Here is a 25,704-nt window from a genome sequence, read left to right as displayed (position 1 = left end):
ATATAAAGAACTCATATAATTCAAACCAAAAAGCAAATAATCTGATTAGAAAACAAGTAGAGGACCTGAGCAGTCATTTTTCCAAAGAGACAAACAAATGGCCAACAGACACATGAGAAGATGCTCAACATCACTAACCATCAGGGAAATGCAAATGAAAACCACAATGAGATATCACATCACACCACAAGAATGGCTAGTATCAAAAAGACAAAAAATAGTAAGTGCTAGTTAGGCTGTGGAGTAAAAGGAATTCCCGTACACTGTGCTGGGAATGTAAACTGGTGTAGCCACTATGGAAAACAGTATGGAGATGGCTGAAAATATTAAAAATAGATATACCATATGATCCAGTAATTCCACTATTGGGTATTTAATCAAAGAAAATGAAAACCCTAATTTGAAAAGATACCTGCACCTCTATGTTTATTGCAATATTCTTAAAATAGCCAAGCAACCCAAGTGTCCATCCATAGATGAATGGATAAAAAAGATGTGGTATAGATATAAAATGTAATATTAGCCATAAAAAAGAATGAGATCTTGCCATTTCCAACAACATGGATGGACCTAGGGGGGTATTATGCCAAGTGAAAATAAGTCAGTCAGGAAAAGAAAAATACCATATGATTTCACTCATATGTGAAATCTAAAAAACAAAACAAATGAACAAACAACAAAAAACAGAAACAGACTCATAAGTACAGACAACAATCTTGTTGCCGGAGGGTAGGGATGCAGGCGGAAAGGGCTAAATAGGTAACAGGGATTAAGAGACACAAACCTCTAGTAAAAAATAAGTCACAGAGATGAAAAGGAATATAGACAGTATTATTATAATAATGTTGTATGGTGAGAGATGGTAACTACATATATTGTGATGAACACGGCATAATGCGTAAAACTGACGAATCCCTATCTGTGCACCTAAAACTAATATAACACTGCATATCAACTATACTTAATTAAAAAAAAATGTTTTTAAAGAATAAATGGTTAGAGCAGTTATACATTTCTGTAGTCTCAAAAATTTTACTAACAAGTAGTCATTTTTCCTATCAACCACTCTGCCTCCTAAATAAAAACTACTGAATGACAGATGTGAATTTTTTTTTTTTTTTGCTGGAATTAAGGAATCTTACAAATCTGAAATACAGAAATTCAGTTTTAACCTCATGCCTTAGAGACACACGTGAAAAACCTTACATCTAGAGATGTAAGTTTATGCATTAACAAAATGGAAGTATTATATAATAATGATTTAAACTTGAAGAAATACTTCTAAACATTTAAAAATGTGTAACAGGAATTATTCTCACTCATCCTCATGTTTAATCTTAAAACGCTACTTGGAGAAGATTATATAAAAAGTTCATTTCATTTATGGAGTGTATAAGAAAATAAGATAGTTCTCAAATAATTAGGCTGAAATTCATTTGTTCAAGTAAAAAATTATCACAGGATAGAATTACAAAAATAATAAGCATATTTTAAAAGCAATCATCATAGTAAGTTTCTTGAAATTCCAAACTTAAAAGATAGCATTACATTACACTTTAAAAATAAACAGACACCATAAAGAAAAAAATGTTTCATGTACAAAGAAGGCAGAACCAAGAGTCCAAGACTGCCTGCAGTTCCCCAACTGAGAGCTCTTTTAGTCAAGGCAGACTTAGACTACCTTCAGGTATAAACATTTTCAAATATAAAACATTATAAGATTTAGAGTATTTTCTGGAGTACAAACAATTAGATTCAAATCAGAAATGACAAGTAGCATTGCAAAATTCTAATCCTTCACTCACATCACTTAAATCAGGATGATTATTAAAAAGACTGAGTGAGAGGCCATAATAGCTACAGAATAAAGAGTAGAAGACAGCAAACTGTAAAGGTTTTGTATTATTAGTATCTAGAATACTGAATGTACAGCATTATGTCTCAGAAATTTTCTAAAATACTTAAAAGGTAATCTATTTGGACTAAATAAACAGGTCCCATAAACTTCAAAATTTAGATTTCACCCTTTCAAGAAATATGGAACCCTGCCATATTTCTATCTCCAAAAGTTTATGAAAACAGAGCAAATTTTAAGTATTAAGATAAATGACTTAATAAAATAAAACCTCACTGTAGCAGTTAAGAAATTACAAGTACTGTCCCAAAAATAATCATCCCAAAGAACTGAAAGGCATCTGAAAATCTGATAGTAAAAATCTGGTATCATTAAAAAAAAAAAAAAAATCTGGTATCATTTCACTTAAGTAAATGTTTAAAAATAAGTGACTTAAAAACAATAAAGTATATTGATAGAAGTACTGAGAGCATAAGAACATTAAAGGAATAAGCTGTATTTCATCAATTTTAAAATGTCCTTTTAATCCACATGTTAAAATCTGAATCTGGGATTGCCAGCAACCTGGTTTTAATTCAGGTTCTCGCAAAGAGGAGTTTGTTCTCCTGTCAGTCACCTAGGAGCACTATGAATCTGAGACAACCCTGAATTCTTGTCTCAAAGTTTTTTAAACAATATTGGCAACATGAATTCAGACTGCAAACCTGAATCAGTACTGGCTTACAGTTCAAAATCTCAGAGATGCTTTTTCTTTTTTTTTTTTTTTTAATCCCTTCATTAAGTACCAAGGTTGAAACACGTAAGTTTCCTTTCTGTCCCCTTCTGTGAAAAAGTTTATTTCCCATTTAATTTTACAGGAAGGATGTAGCCTTTCAGTGTCCCAGCTTTATTACAGGGTCTCTTTTTCCTCCATCTTGGGGGGCTTTATTTGTTCCTTCAGTGGCACATAAAAAATAATGCTATAACTTCAAACTGACAGCATCTTAGAGTTAACCAAATATGTAGAAAAATGAAACTGCTTCTCCCTAACATAATCATAAAAAGTAACAACATTAATACTAAGCAAATAAAGAAAATAAAAATGAAGTTGTAAATACCTGTCATTTGTATATACTCTCAAAAGTCTTCTATCAAAATCACTTTCATATCTAAACCTCTCGTCCATTTCTTCACTTACTTCAGGATCTTGATCTGGTCTATAATACTGTCTATCAAAAACACCATCCTCATTAAACCGGCAAAATCTTCTATCTGGAATTTCAGCTTTGTTGGCAAACCTTTGATGTTTTTTACTGGAAATGCCCACTTCTTCATTAGTTTTTTTAATGATTCTTCTGTTCCTTAATTCAATTTCATCATCTAGTTGTCGATATCTGTCCTCCTCTAGTCTTCTTTGGTTTAGAAGCTCTTCATATGCCTCCGAAGGAGTTAAGACATTTCTTATAGGACCGTCTGAATTTTCACAAGATGTTTGTATTTGTGAAGGTAAATCAGGCTTAACCTGACTAATAGGTTTTTTATTTCTTTGATTCTTGTGCTGGTCAATTAAAAAAGAAAACAAAACAGATCTTAATACAATGCTATTTCTTAAAAAGTAATTATACCCTCAAATGATGCTTAGTCTATTTATCATCTCAACTCCAAGGCCTAATCACCCAAAAGAAATAGCTTATCTTTAGAAAAAAAAAAAAAAACTCCAAGGAAATGTTAGCCTTCAAAACTTAATAAATAAAATATAACAAGCAACAGTGATATGGGTAAGTGGCTACAAAAAGAGAGGATAAACTAAATGCAAATTCCTATCCCAGGAGATAACAGGCATATTTTGGCAGGTAATATTGCTTCAAAATATTTCAAATTAAATTCTTAATACAAACAATATAGAAAGTGGTCAATTTTTTGGCCCTATTAACATCAACCATTCTTAAATTTGGAAAAAAATATATAGCTAGAAATGGTCAGCATTTTAAAAATCTTAAAAGTAAAAACTAGGGGCACTGGGTGGCTCAGTACATTAAGTGTCCAACTCTTGATTTTGGTTCAGGTCATGATCTCAGGGTCAGGAGACTGAGCTCCGTGCCAGGCTCCATCCATGCTGGGCATGGAGCCTGCCTAGGATTCTCTCTCTCCCTCGCCCCCCCTTCCTGGGCCCCCTCCCTTGCCTGCTGGCACTCTCTCAAAAAAATTTTTTTTAATAAAAAGTAAAAAACTTTTTTATTGTTTAGTAAAAAACTAAACATCACTTAAAGCCAATCTCTAAAATTAAACCTCCCCCAAGAAGTTAAAAAGTAGGGTAACTTCTTCAATATGTGATAAAACCATTAATAAAACTAAATATTAAAATGCCCTGTGTTTAGTTCAATTTGGCTTAATCTTTAAAATATTTACATAAAAACCAAGTGAAATGTTTAACATATAAAAATATTTTCAAGTAAGTACAAAATATTCAACCTCTGGTGTTAAAGATTTACTTTAAAAGCAAAACCTACCTCAGTACTACTCTTTTCTACCTGTCTGAACTTGTCAGTAGATTCTTCCTTACCCCTGAGAAATTGATTGTATTCTTTGTTGCGTTCAAGTTTCAACCTTTCCTTAAAATAAAAATCAAAAGGTAATGTTAAAACTCCAACTTCAGGAAAAAGTACCTTTATGTCCAATCAAACTCATACAAAATAAGAGATCTTACCCAGAATCAAGCTTTATTAATAATCTCAAGGATAGAAGTAGTTGCAAGGCACAAGAGAGGCAGGAAGAGGTCTGAAACAACCAATGCAATTCCCCACATCCTTTCTTGCCACATTAATTACTACATGCTTAGGTCCAGGTTAATACAGGAGGTCTTTAACAGAAGGGAGCTGCTTCAACCAAAAACATTCGTAAATAAATCTATCCCACTAGTAACTACATGACTGTGTTTGCCAGGAGACCTGTCATTACCATGTTTCCAAGGAAATTTGACCAGTTACCTTCCTTCTTTCCTCCTCAGAGACATCTCCCGCCTGTATTCCCCTACCAAAAGGGGGAATCTGTTCCACTCCCAAAAAACCTACTGCTAATCATTTCTTTCCCAAGTATCAAGAAGATTGATTATATTTTAAACATAAAAAGGTACAATTACCACAGACACTAAAATATTATAATATAAATGTTCTGTTGAAACACATACTACATTAGGAAATGTTTTTAAGCCTTAATTTCTCCACTGTCATTGAAACAGGACAATCTAAAAAAAAAAAAAGTTAAAGATTTAACTAGGTCATCTTTTGAAACTTATTATCTGTTTGACTTATGTACTATGTCATGATCGCTGATCTAGCTTGGAAATTCAGTCCCTACAAGGGGTATGCAGTGCTTTATCACTACCACCTCTAAAGAGTAAGTAGATGTCGGGGCACCTGGGTGGCTCGGTTAAGCGGCTGTCTTCAGCTCAGGTCATGATCCCAGGGTCCTGGGATCACGCCCCGCATTGGGCTCCCTACTCGCCTGGAAGCCTGCTTTTCCCTCTCCCTCTGCCTGCTGCTCTCCCTACTTGTGCTCGCTCTCTGTCAAATAAATAAATAAAATCTTTTAAAAAAAAAAAAGTACATGTATTTGTAGAGTGATAGAAACACATTCAAATAGCTCCAGACCTCACTCTACATCAAAGTTCAGTATACTCTCATTCACTCATCTCACTGATAACTGTGACACAGAGCATGAACTTTATAGCTCAGAAACCAATGCTGAAAAACATAAATTCTAAATATTCAATTAATTCACATATTAAAGATATATCACTCACATCATTATAAACGTTATGTTCAAAAGTTCTTTTAAAAACAGCACAACTAGGGACTCCACAGATTTTTTTAAAAGACATATATTCAAGAATGGGAAATGATATATCTTCCGCCTGCATTTAAGTCAGGAGTATGTTAATTATTTTGATACCTCATAAAACTACTACCCACAGTAACTATTCCTATCCACCTACCTTGGCAGATAACCTCTCACCAATAGGAAGAGAAACTCCCAGAGTAGATGGATCTGTTTCACTCGTGGACAGAAAATTTTTCTGTATATATACACATTAAAAAAATATATTACCTAATTGCCTTTATAAAATGTTTCATAAATGTGTCTTCACATTCTATTTTCTAAACTATGCATTATGCAGAGCAAAAGAATGGAATGGAGATGAAGACAGAAAGTACCAAAGTAATTAGAAAACAGAATTTTCTTCTAATCAACAGGTCCCTGAAGAGGAGAATCAGGTCTTAATTTTCATTTGCAACATATATATAATTCCAGATGATTAAAAAACCTGGGAAAAAAGGAAACTCTTTCCCAATTTATATTTCTCTTCTAAGCACATATTCTTCATTCTCAGTGTCCTACTGTTCTTCAGCAAGATCCATATACATGCTGCAATAATGTTTTTTTACTAATTTTCCCGCAATAATTTACGAAGGGATATCCACTCAAATGCCAAAAGATATAAACTATGAACATTGTTTCCTTCTATGTACCTCCACTCTTGTAAAGATTTAGATAACACAGTGTAGTAGACAGATCATCAGACTAGGAGTCAAAAGACCTGGGCTCTAGGACTAGCCCCAACACTTCTCAGTTCTATAACACTGAGCAAGTTGCTTAACCTCCCTGACCCCATCTTCATACATAAAATAAGAATGGTATCTGCTCTGCCTACCTACCAAAACTGGTATAAGGATCAGAGGATTAAAAATGTAAAATATCTTTGAATACTTTTAAAGTAAACACAAGGGATGAGTAAAAATACGTATGATCCCCAACTTTCTAGCACTGCTTGGTAGTCATATAATCTGGAAGTTACTTAACGTCTCTGCCTCAATTTCTCTGTCCAATAAGGCAGGGATAATGCCATCTAAATCACTAAGTTATGAGGATTAAATGAACTGATACTTGTCAAGCTGTGTAGTTCCAAGCCTTTTATTTATTCATTAAACAAGCAAATATTGACTACCTAAAACTTTCCAGTTACTTTTCTTGGTGGTAGGGGGACAAAGATAAGAATATATCCCCTCTATGTAAGAAATTTACAATTCAGCTGAGGAAACAAACATGTAAACAAATAACTACAATGTACCAACTGCTACAACATAATTATATTCAAAACATTTGGGAGCAGAGTGATTAATAAAACTTAATGATTAATAAGGTTTGACTGAGGGGCGCCTGGGTGGCGCAGTCGGTTAAGCGCCCAAACTCTTGGTTTCCGCTCAGGTCACGATCTCAGGGTTGTGAGATCAAACCCCGCGTCAGGCTCCGCGCTCAGTGGAATCCGCTGGAGATTCTCTCGCTCTCTCTCTCTCTCCCTCTGCCCTTCCCACTTGTGCTTTTTCTCTCTCTCTCTCTCTCTCTAAAATAAGGAAATAAATCTTTAAAAAATATATATATAAGGTTTCATTCAATCTAAACTTAGAAGTAAGTTGTGCTACAAAAGCTGATTTGAAAGTTGATTGTATAGAACTCTAAACTTATTTGTCAGGGGAAAAAATAGGATACCTGACTAGATCCCTGAGTCAGTTTAACCCTTATATAAAAAGTACACTATAAACGTAGCCATTTTGTAGAGTTACACATGTACAAAAAAACATATTCAGAGTTCCAACCCCGGAAAGACAGAGATACAGCATCCTCGCTCCTTCACTGCGCAGCTCACACTCCCAACACAGTCCCAGAACGATGTTTGAAATGTTCAATAAAATGAAAAAAATAAATAATAAGGACAGTATAGTGAGTTACTAAAAAAGTTAAATTCCAGACATTGTCTCATTCATTCAACAAATACTGAATGCCTACTGTCCCAAACTGTTTGATATATCTGAGATTCATCAGTGAAGAAAAAAAGATCCCTGCCTTCCTGAAGCTTACATTCAAGCATGGGAAACTGACAAATAATAAACATAAGGAAGAGAATGGTATGTTAGAAGGTGATAAGTGCTATGACAAAATTAAAAGAACAGGCTACAAGCAATTCAGGCTTCTTGAGGATGGGAGTGGGAAAAATAGAAATCCAGAGTTCCCTTTTGGACATGCTCAACATAAGATACCCATTAGATTTCTAAGATAGGTAGCCAAATGGAAAAGTGTGAGGTTCAGGAGAGAAGTCTGGGCTGTAAATATACATTTACTAACTCAATTTAAAAATTGTTCTTCTGAGAATATATTCTCCCTGCACTTTTAAATGGTCAAGTGTCTTCTATTCTAAAAACTGGAAAGAAAATAGCAGTTGTTTAATGGTTCTTCTTGGCAAAATTTAAGAATTTTTTTTTTTTTAAGATTTTATTTATTTGAGAGAGAGAGAATGAGAGACAGAGAGCATGAGAGAAAGGAGGGTCAGAGGGAGAAGCAGACTCCTTGCTGAGCAGGGAGCCCGATGTGGGACTTGATCCCGGGACTCCAGGATCATGACCTGAGCCGAAGGCAGTCGCTTAACCAACTGAGCCACCCAGGTGCCCCAGGATTTAATTTTTTTAAATTTAAATATCCACGCAATCCAAAAGTCTGGAAGGCACAGAAAAAAAATCTAGAAAGAATAGGACTTCCTAGGGGTCAAGGAAGCCACTGCAGCCACCTACCCAAATCCTATGTAATTTTCTTTTTCCTGTGCTTTCCTTTCCATGCCCACCTTCTCAGACATCAACCAAAATTTGTCTCTTGCATAGTAAGGGCCTACTGCTCCTCTATCACAACCACATTCTTGATAACCCAACACCAAAAACTCCTTCATATCCATTTGAATTTAAAGATTTGTACTCCTTGATCTTTTTCTCTTTCATAAAGGCAATTTCTTCCTATGCCTCCTACCACCACTCTTTTTTAAAATCTTCTATCTATGAAGTAGTATAAAATCCACGAGTGAAAATGGTAGATAACTAGAGGAAAACCCCACCCAATAAGTGGTGGGAGAGGGGGGGGAGAATATTGAGATACAAGGCTTGGGAGGTGGGCTGGAACATGAAAGACCACATGCCATGCTAAGGAGTATGCATTTTTATCCTGAGGGTCTGTGAGGAGACACTGAAGTATTTAAATTGGTAAGGGACAGCATCATTCTGGAAAGTAGTATGAAGAACAGACTGAAAATTAGTGGAAGGAGAAGCTAAAAATCTGTAGCAGTAATTTAAAATAAATAATAAGATAAGAATCTCTAATATGCAGAACTAACAGTCCTAAAACAGTTATCAAGGTCTTCACAGGCTGCTTAAGGAGGTATAATGTTTCACACATATCAAATTAAAAATCTAATCTAGGAGCACCTCGCTGGCTCATTCTGTAGAGCATGCAACTCTTAATCTCAGGGTCATGAGTTGAAGCTCCATGTTGGGTGTAGAGCCTATTTAAAAATTAAATAAATAACAATAAATTCACTCATTCATTCATTCATTCATTCCTTTTAAAAAAAATCTAATCTATCCTATCCACCTACATCATTATTTTTTACTACTCTCAAAAAGAATCTACTCTAACCTACTCAGACTGGTAAATCACATGTGACTCATTCATACAAAGCTAAAGCCTACCGTCCAAGTCCTTCTTTCTATATTCTCCGTCTGAAAAGCTTCCTCTCCTTGATTTGCCCTCTAGAATATCCAAATCCTACCTATCCTACAATGTCTTACAAAATAACACCTTGAGGTCTTTCCTGATCATTACAGCCTTATTAGTTATCAGTTTCTAACCTGTATGAATGTTATCTCTATGACCAGATTCTAAGACCCCTTGAAGACAGATTCTTCTTTGTAAGTACTTAAAAAATGTTGGGTGAATGAATGAATGTGTGAGATTCTTTTTATTTATTTATTTTTTAAAGATTTTATTTATTTATTCATGAGAGACAGAGAGAGAGAGAGAGAAGCAGAGGGAGAAGTAGGCTTCCCGCTGAGCAGGGAGCCCCAGGCAGGACTTGATCCCAGGAGGGATCATGACCTGAGCCGAAGGCAGATGCTTAACCGTCTGAGCCACCCAGGCGCCCTGTGAGATTCTTTTTAAAAAAAGTTCTGTAAGGGGCGCCTGGGTGGCTCAGTCGTTAAGCGTCTGCCTTCGGCTCAGGTCATGATCCCGGGGTCCTGGGATCGAGCCCCGTATCGGGCTCCCTGCTCCGTGGGAAGCCTGCTTCTCCCTCTCCCATTCGCCCTGCTTGTGTTCCCTCTCCTGCTGTGTCTCTGTCAAATAAATAAATAAAATCTTTAAAAAAAAAAAAAAAGGTTCTGTAAAACTATAGTGTTTTTGTTTTCCAATATAAATTTACAAACACAATCCATGGGTTTGGGTACAAAAATATTGAGTAATCCAAATCCTGACAACACAGAGTTAAAAAAATCTTAGAATATCCTGAGTATCTCTTATTAATCTTAATGTGATTAGCATAATTTGAAGAAAAAAACTGGCATGCTGAAAATAAATGGGCTTATAATAGCTGCAGAATATTTCTAAAAGATGCATAAGAAAGCAACAAAAATAAATGCAAAGCAGAAATCAAAAAGAATGCTTGATTGAATTAATGAAAAATTATAACATATAGACTACCATCTTGGTAAAAGCAAGGATACAAAATGTTACCATTCAAAAGTCTCAATATCACAAATGAAGTTATTTTTCTTACTAGTTTGAGAGCAACATCATAAATGAAAATAATTGCAAGCTACTAGATCCAAAAAATAAGAAAAAAAAATTAAGAACATTTTGCAGGCAACCCTACCTGTCTTTTTGCTTGTGTAATACCCTAAAGTCAAGGGAAACAAACCATTGATAAAATGTATTCAAAGTTCTTTCTTTCCATGTGCAAATCAGAATAAATAAGAGACCACTTATACACTTGGAATAAACATTACAAAGTATTAAAAACAACAGAATATCTCGGGATGACTAGAAACATCATAATTGTTTAAAATAATTTGATAAGCTAAAAAGTAAACTGCGTTTCAAAACTTACAAAAAATCTTTAGTTTAGCAATTACATAATTTAACCAAACATACTTAAAACAAGGGTTCTGCTAAGTAAATAGATTAAATCATAAAGCAAAGACTTTGGAAGCTAAGTAAATATGTTAAATGAAGTTTTTAAAAGCTTAGCCAACAGGAAAATAAGTGGCAACTAAAATTCCATGTGTCATTTAAATACATGGTCGTGGGGAATAGAGGAGCAGGGAATCGTAATTGGGTTTTTTTAAAACCATGATAACTCTATAGAAAACATGAACAACCAGAACTTACAATCTCATTTAAAATTAAAACCCACTACCCTACTGCAAAGATCAAGAATCTGTTATTCCATGGCACCAATTCTCAGCACCACTTTCTACCAATGTCATATATGTCCCTTAACTGTCACTTTAATATCCTACTGTTAGATACCAATGAAAACCTAAAAATTAACACATTTGACTAAAACCTTAGGAAAATAAATTTAGCAAGTGAATTTTGAAGCGTAAGATGCAGCTAACTAATAGAATATATTACCTGAGTAAGATAACGTCTGTAATCTTGCCTCAATTCTTCTTTTAGTTTATGTTTCTTACGTTCATAATCTTCCCCAAGTGGTAAACTTAATCCATAATCAATTCCTAGAAAGAAAACAACTTAAGTAATATAGCTCATTTTCAATGTCAATTTCAATACAATCTGCTGTCACCAAAGCACAGTAGCAAAGAACACAGTCATGTTTGATTCTGAGACTGGGATCAGAATAATAGTTTACTTAAAATGTTTCAGCAGGTCATACATTCACACATATGGAAAATATCCCTCACGCCCATGAAACCCAGTCACCCAGTTCTCCTGCCCAAAACAACCATTACTGTTTCTTATATTTTCTTCCAGGGACTTTATGCATCTATAAACAGATACTTTTAAATTACTGTGTGTGTGTGCATGTGTCTGTGTATTTACTTCTTCTCCCTTTAGATAAATGATTCTGCATTGTTTGGCATCTGGCTTTTTCAGACTACAAAATTAAAGCTGATTACCTTTACTTCTTCACTTAATTCTACTGAAATTTCTATAAAGATAAATACCTACAACAATTTTAAGGTCTGTTTTCTAGTCTGTGAAAATTAATAATGTGATTTTTTTTTTTTTACTGTAAGACTATCTTTGTTATAACATGTTCGAGAAAAAATTATTAGGACTGCATGGCTCAGGCTGAAATTTCCAAAAATTTTAGAAGTTAAGCCACCAATTCTGATTTCATATAAATGGGTATTAATTTTTTACTGTGGTAAAATATACATAATATAAAATTTACCATTTTAACCGTTTTTAAGCATACAATTAAGTGGCATTAAGCATATTCACAATGCTGTGCAAACCACCACACACACAAAATTAAGGTAATTTCCAGAATTTTTTCATCATCCCAAACAGAAACTCCATAGAAGGATGTTCATTTTTTAAGAAAAACTTTATTTTGAGTCATGTTTCCATACATAGAGCTCAAAAATCAAATTACATTTTGGGGTGATGATCGACAATAGTGATGGCTGTACAACTTGTAAATATACTAAAAACCAGAGTAGTACAATTTCAATGGGTAAACTTTGTGATATGTAAATTATCTCGATAAAGCTGTTAAAAATCAAATTATACACTTTCAAAATATTTTTAATAGTAAAATACTATGTCAAGAAGCACAGATATCAGATGAGTATTTAGATTTTTGAAGCTCCTCTCCCTTTTTTAGTCCTACTATATAATACCATAGTATAAAAAGTTTATCATTTCTAAACAAAATAATTTTCCTTAATGAGTCAGCTACAAGGAATATAGGTGAAATAATTAACCATAGTTTATAAACTGATATAGATATCACCGTTTTTGTGTCTTACTCCCTCACAATGCAGCTAAATGATGGGACTTTTCATAAAAGTGTCATATAACTGCTTTATTACATCACTGAAATATTTCAGGGGGGAAAGCCCCAAGTGGTATAAATATAAATGGATGTCTGTTGATTTTTACAGAATACTAAATTCCACTTTCCACCATGAACACCATGGAATTCTCTTGATAAACAACTTCTAGCCTACATAATCCTGATAATAGTGAGTAAAGCAGGCATCCTTAGGGATGCCTCTCACTCACACTCCCAACTCTCTCCCAAAAGAATTTAAAGTATCCCATATGCTTAGAATTTTAAATCATCCTAGAAAAGCATTCTTTCCTCACATAGGAATCCAAACCTTATTTTTAAAGATACAGAATTTAAGCCTAAAGAGAGAAACAGTTTCAATTCTCACATTCAGAATGGATGTTCACATGGAACTAAGCTGTAAGGTCAATGAAGGTAAGGCCATGCTTTATTCAATTTTATAATGCCTGGTATATAACTTATATCCAAGAAATGTTCACTGAATAAATGTATGAATGAATATATGAATGAATCCTTGAATACGAGGAAAGAATGAGAGAAAGGGAAAAAGCACGTAATTTTTAATATTTCATTTCTGCTTTTAGGCAGTCTGATTGCATAGAGAAGCAGCATAGTAACTAGTAACCAAAGTTACTTATCTCTAGTCACAATGGATACTCTATTGTGTCAAGGAGAAAAAGAAAACAATGCTGCAAGGATGATGCCTCTCAACATGCCAGGCTTTCCTACTCAGGAAAGCAGTAATTCACAGCTTTCTAAAAAGTCATGTATTTAAGGTGGTTTTTAATACAGGTTTTCAATTTTGCTTGGTGGATTTATGTGGCAAGATAGAAATTAAAATGTGATTTTCATTTATAAATTACTATTTATACTAAGTTCAGTTTCATTTATCAAGAGGATTTGCCTTTTACTATTGCCACAAACAGTATTTGTAATAATTGTCTTAAGAGACAAGGAAGAATACATACTGACTGCCTTCTGAACTACTTTAAATTTTATTAAGTTTAAGGTTTAGTCAACAGAAAATACTTTTTAACTGTTATTTTTGTTATTTTATTTTGTCATAAAATAAATAAAGTCCTTTGTTGCTCACGCAACAAAGTCCAGAGGAAACTAAGTACAAATCTCCAAGAATTCTTCCCCCATGGAATCACATAGGACACAACTTGTGACAACATAATGTGAAGTGTTGTAGGTCAGAGAAATAAAATTAAGAACTCTATGGAACAATTTAAGTATTCTGTTCCTTTTAAACTATGCATGAACTATGGCATCTTAACTGACTTAAGAAACATGGTCAGACTTAATTCAGAGCAGTTGTCTTATGATGGTTCTAGCATTAGTGTCATCTTAGGGTCATTTGAAGTGATGTCACTGAAGTACATCAGTGACTCTAAGACAGTTAACATTATGCTTCAGAACTGTATCAATTACAAGTATTAGCTCCTATAGTGGTTATGGGGTAAATAACTATATATTCAAAACTAAAGTATGCAATCTTTTTAAAATTAATTTACCTTCTAACACAGCACTCATAATAAGCAATTTATAGAACAAATTACCATGGAACACTTAGCTTTCTCTTTTATTATATTACCATGAGAAGTTACTACATAAAAATAATCAAAAGACAAATTATAGGAAATAATAATAGAACTTTCCATAAGCAAGTGACTTATCAAGGGACAGGGCTGCTTTAATTGAAACACTGTACTCAAACTTTACCTATAAAGATATTATTACATAGGACTCATTTGACTTGTACAAACTGAACAAAACTAGTAGAATGTCTGACATTTGGTTCACAATAAGAGAAACCTAAGATTACAAATGTTAAAAAGAATGAGAATTAAAAATTCAACTAAAAATTAGTAAAAAAAAAAAAAAAAAACCACATCAATTTCCTGTTGTCCATTTCCCAAAATCTTTACATTAACTGTAATTTTTTGGCCTAGTCTAAACCTCAGAGCTTCTCTGCAATGTAAAATTCTACTGCTGCTTCCTTTCTGATAATTTTTAAAATTTAACAATGTAATTGTTTTCTCCTTTATAATTCTCTTCCAAATTTCCATAAGCATAATTGTACTTAAAATGAATTTGTAAAAATCACACAAATTTCTAGTAACAAGAGTAAAAGTCTCTTTATCTTACTTTGGTAATCTGTAATCATTTTTGCTTGATTTTCAAAATAATTACTTCAGAGCATGGAAAATAAATCTAGAAAATTTTGGAGTCTAAAATACAGATTAATACTATTCTGATATAAGATTGAAGGACACTGCCTAGAAATGGATAAAAACACATAGGGACTATGGTCACAGAAGATGGATTCTTCAAGTACCCAAAGTTTAGAGGTAAGGGAGTTGAAAAGGAACCAGGAAAAAAAAAAGAAAAGGAGTCTTCTGGAAGTCCCCCAAGCCACCTCCAGGCTGAGTGATTCACTAGAAAGACTTACAGAACGCATTATATTCATGATTACAGTTTATTACTATGAAAGAATACAAAGAAAAATTAGCAAAGGGAAAAAGCTCACGCAACAAAGTCCAGAGGAAACTAGGTACAAATCTTCAAGAATTCTTCCCCCATGGAATCACATAGGACACAACTTGTGACAACATAATGTGAAGTGTTGTCTACTAAGAAAGCTCATTAGACTCAGTGCCCCAGGTTTTTAGTCAGAACAGGTCACATAGGCACCCTCTGCCTAGCACATACCAAGATTCCAGACTCTACAAAAGGAAAGCAGTTGTTCTACTTGGTCATATGGTTTATACAATTTTATTTAGGCACAATGACCTTATCATTTAGAGGATTTTTAGATCAGTTTTAGATCAGTACCGGGAACTGTTTACTAGCTAAATTCAAGATACTAGCCAAGGGCCAGTCTTGCAGGCAGACCTAAGGACAGTCCGTCCCAGGCCGGCTTTGTTAAAAGTGATCTGCACAAGGAACTAGTAAGATAGGAAAAAAACAAGAAGAGTAGCTCTAGAAGCCAAATGAAGAAAATGCTTTAAGGAAGCAGTAAGATGTTAAGTGGAGCAGGTAAGTTGAACCATAAGAGATTTCAAAACTGCTCACTAAATGTAGTTATGTAAGAGGTTACTATAGATCTTAATCTTTGTGGGTGAGAAGCATAGAAGTAAGCCTGATGGGAAAAGGTTTAAGAAACTGAGGTGAGAGGAATTGGAGATAATAAATATACATAATTCTAACTTTTGAACAAAGAAAAACCTAGAAACTGACAGTAGCTGGAGGAACATACAGGATTTTATAAAATAGGAGATATTATAGCAATGTTTATATTCTGACATAAATGTTCTAATAGAAAGGAAAAATAATTTATGATTCAGGTGAGGAGGAAAATTGATGAAGTGATAATATTTTCAATGAAAAGGGACAGAAGGCTATATAAGTAGAGGAGTTGGTCTAACAATCTATGATAACAGAAGACAAGGCAGAATATATAGTACAGATGAGGGTTGGCTGGCAGATATAGGGTGGGAGATAAGGGTAAATTCTAACTGCTTCTATTTTGCAGGGAAATACAAAGTAAAACCATGGGCAGGGGGATGGGGAATGGAGTTTGAGGAGAGAAGAAAAGATGAAATAGCTGCCTTGTAGGATAGGAATGGATTAGGGAAATGTAACAGAAGCACCAACAGCCGTGAGGACACACCTTAGGTTAGTAGTCAGTACTTTAAAGTAAGAACAATTACATGGTTGTGGGTTTTCTCCACCCAAATTCGGCTAAATACATACGAGCACACAAAAAGCTCAGAGTTAGATTTAACAAGAGATGAGATTTTCCCAAATAGATAAGATAAAGGGAAAGAGAAGCAAGAAAGGTAAGGGAGTCGATAAAATGGACCATGGAACTTAAGCCACATAAGGAAGTAATGAGAGGGTAGGTCCTTTAAGGGAATAGAATCAAGGGATGGTAGGTCCTGGTAATGTCAATTATTTGGAATATTTGTCAGAGGCAGGATACAAGAGAAAATCAGCTGAAAAAAATGGAAGTGGTCATCAAAGAAAATATTTGCAACTGTAATTCAGTCACTGGTAACAGAGGTCTAAGATAGGACTATTGAAGTGGGTGGCTGAGGAAGAGTGGAAAACAGTATCACAACATGAAGTCAAAAAACTGAAGAGGTACTAAATGTTTAAGGAATTAGAGGAATGGCTCTGAATCTGTGAATAACTGCAGTAAGAAGTGAGTACAAGAGACTGATATTGCGAATTTCAAAGATGTCGGGTTATAGGGAGGACAAGTAGTATGAAAGTCCCAAAAAAGAAATCCAACTCCAGATTAAATGAGGGAAGAATATATAGCACAGCATCTGGCACCACAGTCAGCACTCAATATAGGTTAGTTGGTAGTAGTAGCAATAGCAGAAAGAAAAGTGGACTTTAATATTTTACTGACCTTTCAAACATCAGGATCCTTCTTGGTTTAAATTATCTTTATTGGTGGGGTGCCTGCGTGGCTGAGTCAGTTAAGCATCTGCCTTCAGCTCAGGTCATGATCCCAGGGTCATGGGATTGAGTCCTACATTGGGCTCCCTGCTTAGCAGGGAGTCTGCATCTCCCTCTCCCTCTGCCCCTCTTTCCTTCTGCCTTCCCTGTGCGCTCTCTCTCAAATAAATAAAATCTTTAAAAAAAAATAATCTTTATTGGCTTCTCTTGTCAAATGTATAAGGTATCAGTAAATCAAAGTTTTCTGGCAAATCCCAAAATACTTACTGATTTTGAGCACTTCCTACTGTGGAAAGCAAAGAAAACTTTCTCCCACAAGCCCAATTTTTTAAAAATTGAGGAATAATATACATACCAAAAAAGCACAATCTTAAGCATATTGCTCAATGAATTTGTACAAAAGTATGCACTATTGTAATAACTCAGATTTCTTTCCACCTCACAAGGCACACTTTTGCTCCTTCCCTATTAATGCCCCCTCCCAGAGCTTACAAGTATTCAGACTTCTATTAATATGGATGCGTTGGAGCTGTTCTTGAACCTCAAATAAAAAGAATCATGAAGTTTGTGATCTTTTTTACATTTTACTTCACTCAATATTACTTATGTGAGATTCAGCCACGTAGCTATATGCGGCAGTGGTTCATTCTTTTCAGTTTGTGTCTTCTTTCAGTGTATGAATACATCACAACTTTTTTTAATCCATCCTACAGTTAACAGACATTTCAGTGGTTTCCTGCTGTTTGGGAGGGTGGGGGAGAGCACTATTATGAACAAAATTCCATTGACATTCTTGTACATGTCTTTGGTGAACACGTGTATTTCTCTTGGCTATATTCCTAGGAGTGGAATTGTTGGGTCACTGGATAAGGTCACCGAGTTCAGTAGGTATTGCCAGTTTTTCAAAGTTGCACCGTTATCCATTCCTACAAGCAATGAATGAGTTCCAGTTAATTCAGTCTTGCCCACTCTTGGTATTGTAAATACTAGACATTGTACTTGTGTGCAATAGTGTCTCACTGTAGTTTCAATCTGTATTTCCTAACAACCAATGATGCTGAGCACCTTTGCAATGCATTTGGATTTCCCTCTTTTGAAAACAGCTATCCAAGTCTTTTGTCCATTTTCAGAATTGAATGGTCTTCTTACTGATATGTGAATTTTATACACATATACATACATATAAACATGTACATTTTATACATATACCTATGGCTGCCTTTTCCCATTGTTATGTATTGTGATGAATAGTTCTTTTTTAAGATTTTATTTACTTATTTGAGAGAGAGAGAGAACACAAGCAGGGGGAGCAGGAGAGGGAGAAGCAGACAAGAAAACAATAGAGACCAATAAAGATAATTTATTTTTTTTTTTTTTAAGAGTTTATGAGACAGAGAGAGAGCGCACGCACAGTGGGGAGGGGCAGAGGAAGAAGCAGACTCCCTACTCAGCAGGGAGCCCGATGTGGGACTTGATCCCAGGACCCTGGGATCATGACCTGAGCTGAAAGCAGACACTTAACTGACTGAACCACCCAGGCGCCCCTGTGATGAAAAGTTCTTAATTTTAATGAAGTCCATTTTATCAGACTTCTCTTTTATGATTAGTTATTTTCCGGTCTTATTTAAGACATCCTCATCTACCTCCAACATCTCAGACATTCTCCTATGTTTTCTCTTAAGCTATTTTACAGTGTTAAAATTTTACCTTTAGATCAGTAATCTCTCTTGAATTAATAATCATATGCAGTGTGAGGTACAGGTTTAAGTTTTTTTTTCTCTTCTCTAGTATGGATTCCTAACTTAACCAGCACCATTTACTGGAAAGACCATCTTTTTCTCCACTGAACTGCAGAGGCACCTATGTCATAAATCAAATATCTGTATATAGTGGGTTTGTTTCAATCCTCTCTATTCTGTCCCAGTGGTCTGTCTAACCTCATGCGAAAACTAAATAGTCGTAATTACTATAATTTCATACCAAGTCTTTATATATCACACTTTAAGTTTTCCAACTTTGTTTCCAACCTTTTCTTCAAGACTGTCATAGCTATCCAAGTTCTTTTTATTTCCTTATAAATCAGCTATCAAGAAGCCTCCTAGGACTGCACTGATCACCACGCACTCTGAAATGGTGCAGCAATCTTAAAGATCAATGGGAAAACTATGATTGTTCTGTGATCTTCATGAACTTTTGTCAAAAGAGTTAAAAAAAAAAAAAAAAAACCTATTACTGGGGCACCTGGGTGGCTTGATTGTTAAGCGCCTGCCTTCAGCTCAGGTCATGATCCCGGGGTCCTGGGATCGATCCCTGTGTCGGGCCCCCTGCTCAGCAGGGAGCCTGCTTCTCCCTCTGCCTGCCGCTCCCTCCTGCTTGTGCTCGCTCTGTCAAATAAATAAATAAAATTCTTAAAAAAAAAAAAAAAACCCACTACCAACAACACGAAAACCCTGTCAGTTATAAACATACAGGGAAATTAAGTAAAAGGAAATTAATAATTATTTAGTACACTAAAATTTAAAACATTAGAAACATTGAGAATTAAAATATTTTAATTCCTGGAAAAAAAACTTTTCAAGAGTTATTTGAACACTGCTTGCCTTGTTGTATACCTTACAATATGTCACAAGCATCTTTCCTATGCCTTGGCAATCTGATAATGTTGAGAGACTTCTAATCCATGAACAAAGAATGTCTCTCCCTATACTTGCACATTCTTTAATTTCTCTGACACATTTTGTAGTTTTCTGTGTATAAGTCTTGCACACTTTGTTAAATACACTTTTAAGTACAGGTGACCCTTGAACAATGTGGGGGTGGGAGTGTCAACCCCCATGCCACTGAAAATCCACACATAACTTTTGATTTCCCAAAAAACTTAAACACTAATAGTCTACTTTTACCATAAGCCTAATGGATAACATAAACAATTGATTAGCACACATTTTACATACATATTACATACTGTATTCTAACAATAAAGTAAGCTAAAGAAAATGTTACTTAAATCATAAGAAGCCGCTGGGGGTCTCTGCTGAATCTCAGACTTCTAGACACTGAGCTGCTCTGCAAGTAACCATGCCCCGTGGAAGCCGGAGCCGCACCTCCGGCATGGCCCCTCCGGCCAGCCAGGCACCTCAGATGAGAGCCGCGCCTAGACCAGCACCAGCAGCTCAGCCCCCAGCAGTGGCTCCACCATCTGCTGTTGGCTCACCTGCTGCTGCACCCCGGCAGCCAGGTCTCATAGCCCAAATGGCAACCACTGCAGCTGGCGTGGCTGTGGGCTCTGCTGTCGGGCACCGGATGGGCCATGCCGTCACTGGGGGCTTCGGTGGAGGAAGTAATGCTGAGCCTTCAAGGCCTGACATCACTTACCAGGAGTCTCAGGGAACCCAGCCAGCACACCAGCAGCAGCAGCAGCAGTCTGGCCCATGCCACTATGAGATGAAACAGTTTCTGGACTGTGCCCAGAACGAGGGTGACCTGAAGCTTTGTGAAGGTTTCAGCAAGGTGCTAAAACAGTGCAGATGTACAAATTGATTAGCCTAATCAAGAAGTTCAAATTGAAGATATGGAAAATCATCTCTCATGACCAAGTTAATTTAGCATAAAAATATAATTAACAGTGAATATATAAAGTGTAAAACCACCAGTTAAACCTCTCCATCATTAGGGCGCCTGGGTGGCTCAGTTGGTTAAGCGACTGCCTTCGGTTCAGGTCATGATCCTGGAGTCCCAGGATCGAGTCCCGCATTGGGCTCCCTGCTCGGCGGGGGGGTCTGCTTCTCCCTCTGACCCTCTTCCCTCTCGTGCTCTCTGTCTCTCATTCTCTCTCAAATAAATAAATAAAATCTTTAAAAAAAAAAAAAAAAAAAAACCTCTCCATCATTAAATACAGCTTTGTCCAGATCTGGAATGAAAAAGGGTGTTCTCACTGTATAGAAATTGAGATGCTTTGAGTCTGGGGCTCGGCAGATGTTTGTGTGCCTCCTTAAATCACCTTTTGTGATATTCTCATTTGTGAATTAATCAGAATAAAGTGATTTTCTCCCCTCCAAAAAAATAGCATAAGGAAAATACATTGATAGTACTTTACCGTATTTATCAATACTGTAAGTGTACATCATCTATTTACAAGATGAATCATATCAATATTGACTTATATGATACAAAAACACTGTCAAAATTACATGTATTACTAACATCAGACATCAAAACTGAAAAGACAATGGGTGCCTGGCTGGTTCAGTCAGTAGACTGAAGACCCTCGACTCTTGATCTCGGTGTTGTTGAGTTCAAGCTCCACATTGGGTGCAGAGCTTACTTTAAAAAAAATAAAAATGAAATGAAAAGACAATGTGAAAAAGAATTTTACATTTACAGGTATAATGACTCATGTATTGATAATGAAGCAGCAACATGATTGCTTTATAGTAGCCTAGTATAATCGATACAAATGTTTCCTGATAGCCTAACCTATACACTAATGAATGGTTATAAAATTTTTATGGCATACAGTATTACAGTCATATCCATAATACAGTATTGGAAACACTGTCACATTGTTTTAAAAACCACTTACCTGTGATGATAGGATGACAGTTTCTCCAATTACAAGAGAAGCATACTGTATGATAATGTAATTCTTTGAAAGCAAAGTTATAAAACATAGGAAACCTAATTAATTTTAGATTAAACATCACTCACCTTATGCCTACACAAGGATAGGCTATCCATTTCCATAGAAGTCTTGCATACAATGTTCTATGCAATGAATATTTAGGCAATAAAAATGACACAAAAATACACAGTTCTTGCCATAGACTTATTAGACTTTCACACTAAGACACATGCATACACAGTAGACAACTTCAACTACTGTACAGCACGATAGTTATTTACTATTCACTAAGTGGAAGTGATCACCATAAAGGTCTTTATCCTTGTCATCTTCACAATGAGTAGACTGAGGAGGAAAAGGAGGGGTTGGTCTTGCTGTCTCAGGGGTGGCAGAAGCAGAGAAAGAGGGGGGCGGCCAGGACAGGCTGGTACACTCAGTATACCTTTATGGATACACACTGTAATTTGACTGTTGTTTTTTCATTTCTCTAAAAATGTTTCTATACCCTACCAATCCTTCTTCCACCGTGTCCTTTAATTTCAGTGCTCATAACACAGAAGAGCCTATGTTGTGAAAGAAGTTAAAAGCAGTCTTGAATAACTGAAACACTTCTGCCAGATTGTCAGATGTCAATTTGTTTTCTGGCATTGCTCTTCTAGGTCTTCCTCATCATCTGGCACTGGTTCAGAAGTACTCACCTCCATCAATCCAGCTTCTGTTAATTCCTCTGGTATGGTATCTACTAGCTCTTGAATTTCTCCAAGATTCTTATCTTGAAACTGTTCACCGACCACTTTTTTTTTTTTTTGCCATATCCACAATCTCTTTCATGAGTTCCTTGACTGGCTCTACAATAAATCCTATGAAGTCATGCACATCATCTGGACACAGTTTTCTCCAGCAGGAATTTATTGATGCAGGCCTAATGGCTTTCATGGCTTTTCCTTTAAAAATGATGAGCTCTTCAATCCTTCCAGACTTTTATGGTGTTCTCCCTAGCAGGGTTCTCTTCCATAGTGTTGACAGTCTACCTCTGTAATGAGCCAAAAAGGTCCATATAACCCTCTAGTTTAGAGGCTGAATAAAAGATGGGTTTGGGGGCAAGCAGACTACCTCAACATCTTCAGTGTTGAACTCAAGGGGTTCTGGGTAGTCAGGGGCATTGTCCAGTATCAACAGATACTGATATTAGGGACAAAGCATCACTGGAATCAATGCAGAAAAAAAGTTCTCATTGTTCAGCCCTTTTTGCACAACCAGAAGACTGGTAAGCTGGTATTTATTTTTTCCCCTCAAGACTCAGACATCAGCAGTTTTATAGATAAGGGCAGTCCTGATCATAAACCCAACTGCATTTGCACAAAACAGTAGAGCCTAGCCCCTCCTGCCTTAAATCCTGGTGCTCGCTTCTCTTCCTACTAATACGTGTCCTTTGTGGAATTTCTCCCGGAAATAGGGCACCTTCATCTGCATTAAAACCTGTTCAGACAGATACTCTTTCTCCTCAATGATTTTCTTAATGGCATCTGAGAATTAGTCTGCTGCCTCTCCATCAGCAGGAGCTGCTTCCCCTGCTATCTTGACATTGTTTAAGACAAACCTCTTTCCAAAATTATCAAACCATCCCTTGCTGGCATTAAACTCTCCATCTTTAGATTCTTCATCTTCCTTTTGCTTCAAGTTGTCACATAATAACTTTGCTTTTCCTCAAATCATAGTACAGTCTATAGGTATGCCTTTCTTATAGCAATCCTGCACCCACATAAAAGTTCCATTTTCAATACAACATAAAAAGGTATTCACAAATTGCAAACTTTTTGCACCTGCTGGTGTAGCACAGCAATGGCTTCATGAATTTCCTTCTTCTTTTTCACAGTGATCCTTAACACAGGATTCATTTATCTTGAAATGGTGGGCCAACCACAGCTGTAGACCTTAATCTACATATCAAGCAATTCAATTTTTTATTGTAATAGGACTTTTCTCTGCTTCTTGGGAGCACTCCCAGCACCAGTAGTGGCACTTTGTATGGATCCCAGGGTGTAACCCAAAGTTTACATTATTGCACTAAAGGCAATGAAAAACACGAGAATCCAGAGAGATCACTTTTTACTGCAATACACCATTTACTGGAAATGAACTGCCCTCTCAGAGATGATTAGCATCATATGGACTTTATTTATTTAATCTCTACATCCAACGTATGTATGGATAAATTAAATAAATTTATTTAATCTCTATATCCAGCTCAAACTCACAAGCCCGAGATCGACAGTCACATGCTCTTCCGACTGAGCCAGTCAGGCACGCCAGCACCACATGGTTTTTTAAGTGGATACCTGCAACAATTGAGCTCACTACAATAGCAACATGAGGTGGCTATGAAATTATTACAGTAGTACAGTATGAACAGTTAATTTTATGCAGTTAAAATTTAATAGTGCATCTTTACATTTATCTACATTTCTCACGAATGCAAATGGCAACACGCACAGTCTAGTCTGTGTTTGGGGTGTAAGTTTTGATAATTTTTAACTTTTAATAGATTCGTATACACTTTATGGTGGTAAATGATAAAACAGACTAATACCCACATACATTTTATACATTCACAGTACTCTTTTTTAAAAGATTTATTTTAGAGAGAATGAGCAAGTGCATGCACAATCAGAGGGAGGGACAGAGAAAATCCTCAGACTCCCTGCTGAGCAGGGAGCCCCACCCAGGGCTCGATCCCAGGGCCCTGATATCATGACCTGAGCCAAAAATCAAGAGTCAGATGCTCAACTGAACTGAGGCACCCAGGCACCCTGATACACCTTTCTTAAATTTTTTTCAAAATTTCTAGGCTACACAGCTCATCTATGAAATTTTTCCAATTGTCAAAAATTTCCAAAAATATTTCTAATACATGTATTGAAAAAAGTCCATGTATAACTAGACCCCCAGTTCAAGCCCATGTTGTTCAAGTATCAACTATATTTTATTCTATTTGTTGCTATTGTGAATTAAGTATTTTCAGATTGTTCACTGCTAACATATAGAAACACAACTTTTTTTTTTTTTTTAAAGATTTTATTTATTTGACAGAGAGAGACACAGCGAGAGAGGGAACACAAGCAGGGGGAGTGGGAGAGGGAGAAGCAGGCCTCCCGCCGAGCAGGGAGCCCGATGCGGGGCTTGATCCCAGGACCCTGGGATCATGACCTGAGCCGAAGGCAGACGCTTAACGACTGAGCCACCCAGGCGCCCCGAAACACAACTTTTTTATTGATCTCATATTCTGTGAACTTGCTAATAAGCTCATTATTTCTATTGGTTTTTTTGTGGATTCCTTAGGATTTTCTCCAAACAGAATCATGCCATCCGCAAACAAGGACAATTTTACTTCTAACTTTGGTGCCTTTTATTTCTTGTTTTCTTTCATTGCACCGGCTAGATAGAACCCTCAGCACAAAGTTGAATGAAGTGTTAACAGTACACATCCTTATTTTGTTCCTGCTCTTAGAAGGAAAGCTTTGCAGTCATAACCTGTTAAGTGTGATGTTGACTGTAGGTTTTTCACAGATGCCCTTCTTCAGAATCAAAAGATCTCTTCTATTCCACATCTGTTGATAGTTTTTTTCATAAATCGGTGTTGGATTTGGTCAAATGCTTTTTCTCCAACTCTTGAGATAATCATGTGCTTTCTGTCCTTAATTCTATTAATCCAGTATATATTAATTTTGAGATATTAAGACAAAAACTTGCATCTATGATAAAGCCCACTTGGCCAGAGGGTATAATAATTTTATATGTTGTTCGTTTCAATCTGTTAATATTTTGTTTAGGATTTCTGCATCTATATTCATAAGACACATT

The 25,704-nt window shown here is 35.9% G+C and overlaps 2 protein-coding genes across 2 annotated transcripts in view; one reads left to right on the top strand and one right to left on the bottom strand.

Annotated features, from left to right (window-relative positions):
• The window catches only part of CSPP1 (centrosome and spindle pole associated protein 1), a 167,346-nt gene that overhangs the window by 112,436 nt on the left and 29,206 nt on the right, over nucleotides 1-25,704 (bottom strand). The window contains exons 4-7 of the mRNA XM_044914639.1: nucleotides 11,342-11,445; nucleotides 5,829-5,909; nucleotides 4,345-4,446; nucleotides 2,953-3,392 (exon numbers count right to left, since the gene is read on the bottom strand). Of these exons, the coding sequence (XP_044770574.1) occupies nucleotides 2,953-3,392; nucleotides 4,345-4,446; nucleotides 5,829-5,909; nucleotides 11,342-11,445 (727 nt within the window). The remainder of the gene's footprint in view (nucleotides 1-2,952; nucleotides 3,393-4,344; nucleotides 4,447-5,828; nucleotides 5,910-11,341; nucleotides 11,446-25,704) is intronic.
• On the top strand, nucleotides 20,301-20,762 carry LOC110579078 (coiled-coil-helix-coiled-coil-helix domain-containing protein 2-like). Its single transcript, XM_044914640.1, has one exon. The coding sequence runs from the start codon at nucleotides 20,301-20,303 to the stop codon at nucleotides 20,760-20,762; it is 462 nt and encodes a 153-aa protein (XP_044770575.1).

The sequence above is a fragment of the Neomonachus schauinslandi genome, chromosome 4, assembly GCF_002201575.2.
Source record: "Neomonachus schauinslandi chromosome 4, ASM220157v2, whole genome shotgun sequence".
Classification (NCBI taxonomy): domain Eukaryota; kingdom Metazoa; phylum Chordata; class Mammalia; order Carnivora; family Phocidae; genus Neomonachus; species Neomonachus schauinslandi.
The sequence above is the reverse complement of the archived record's forward strand: the minus strand, read 5'-3'. Positions and strand labels throughout refer to the sequence as shown.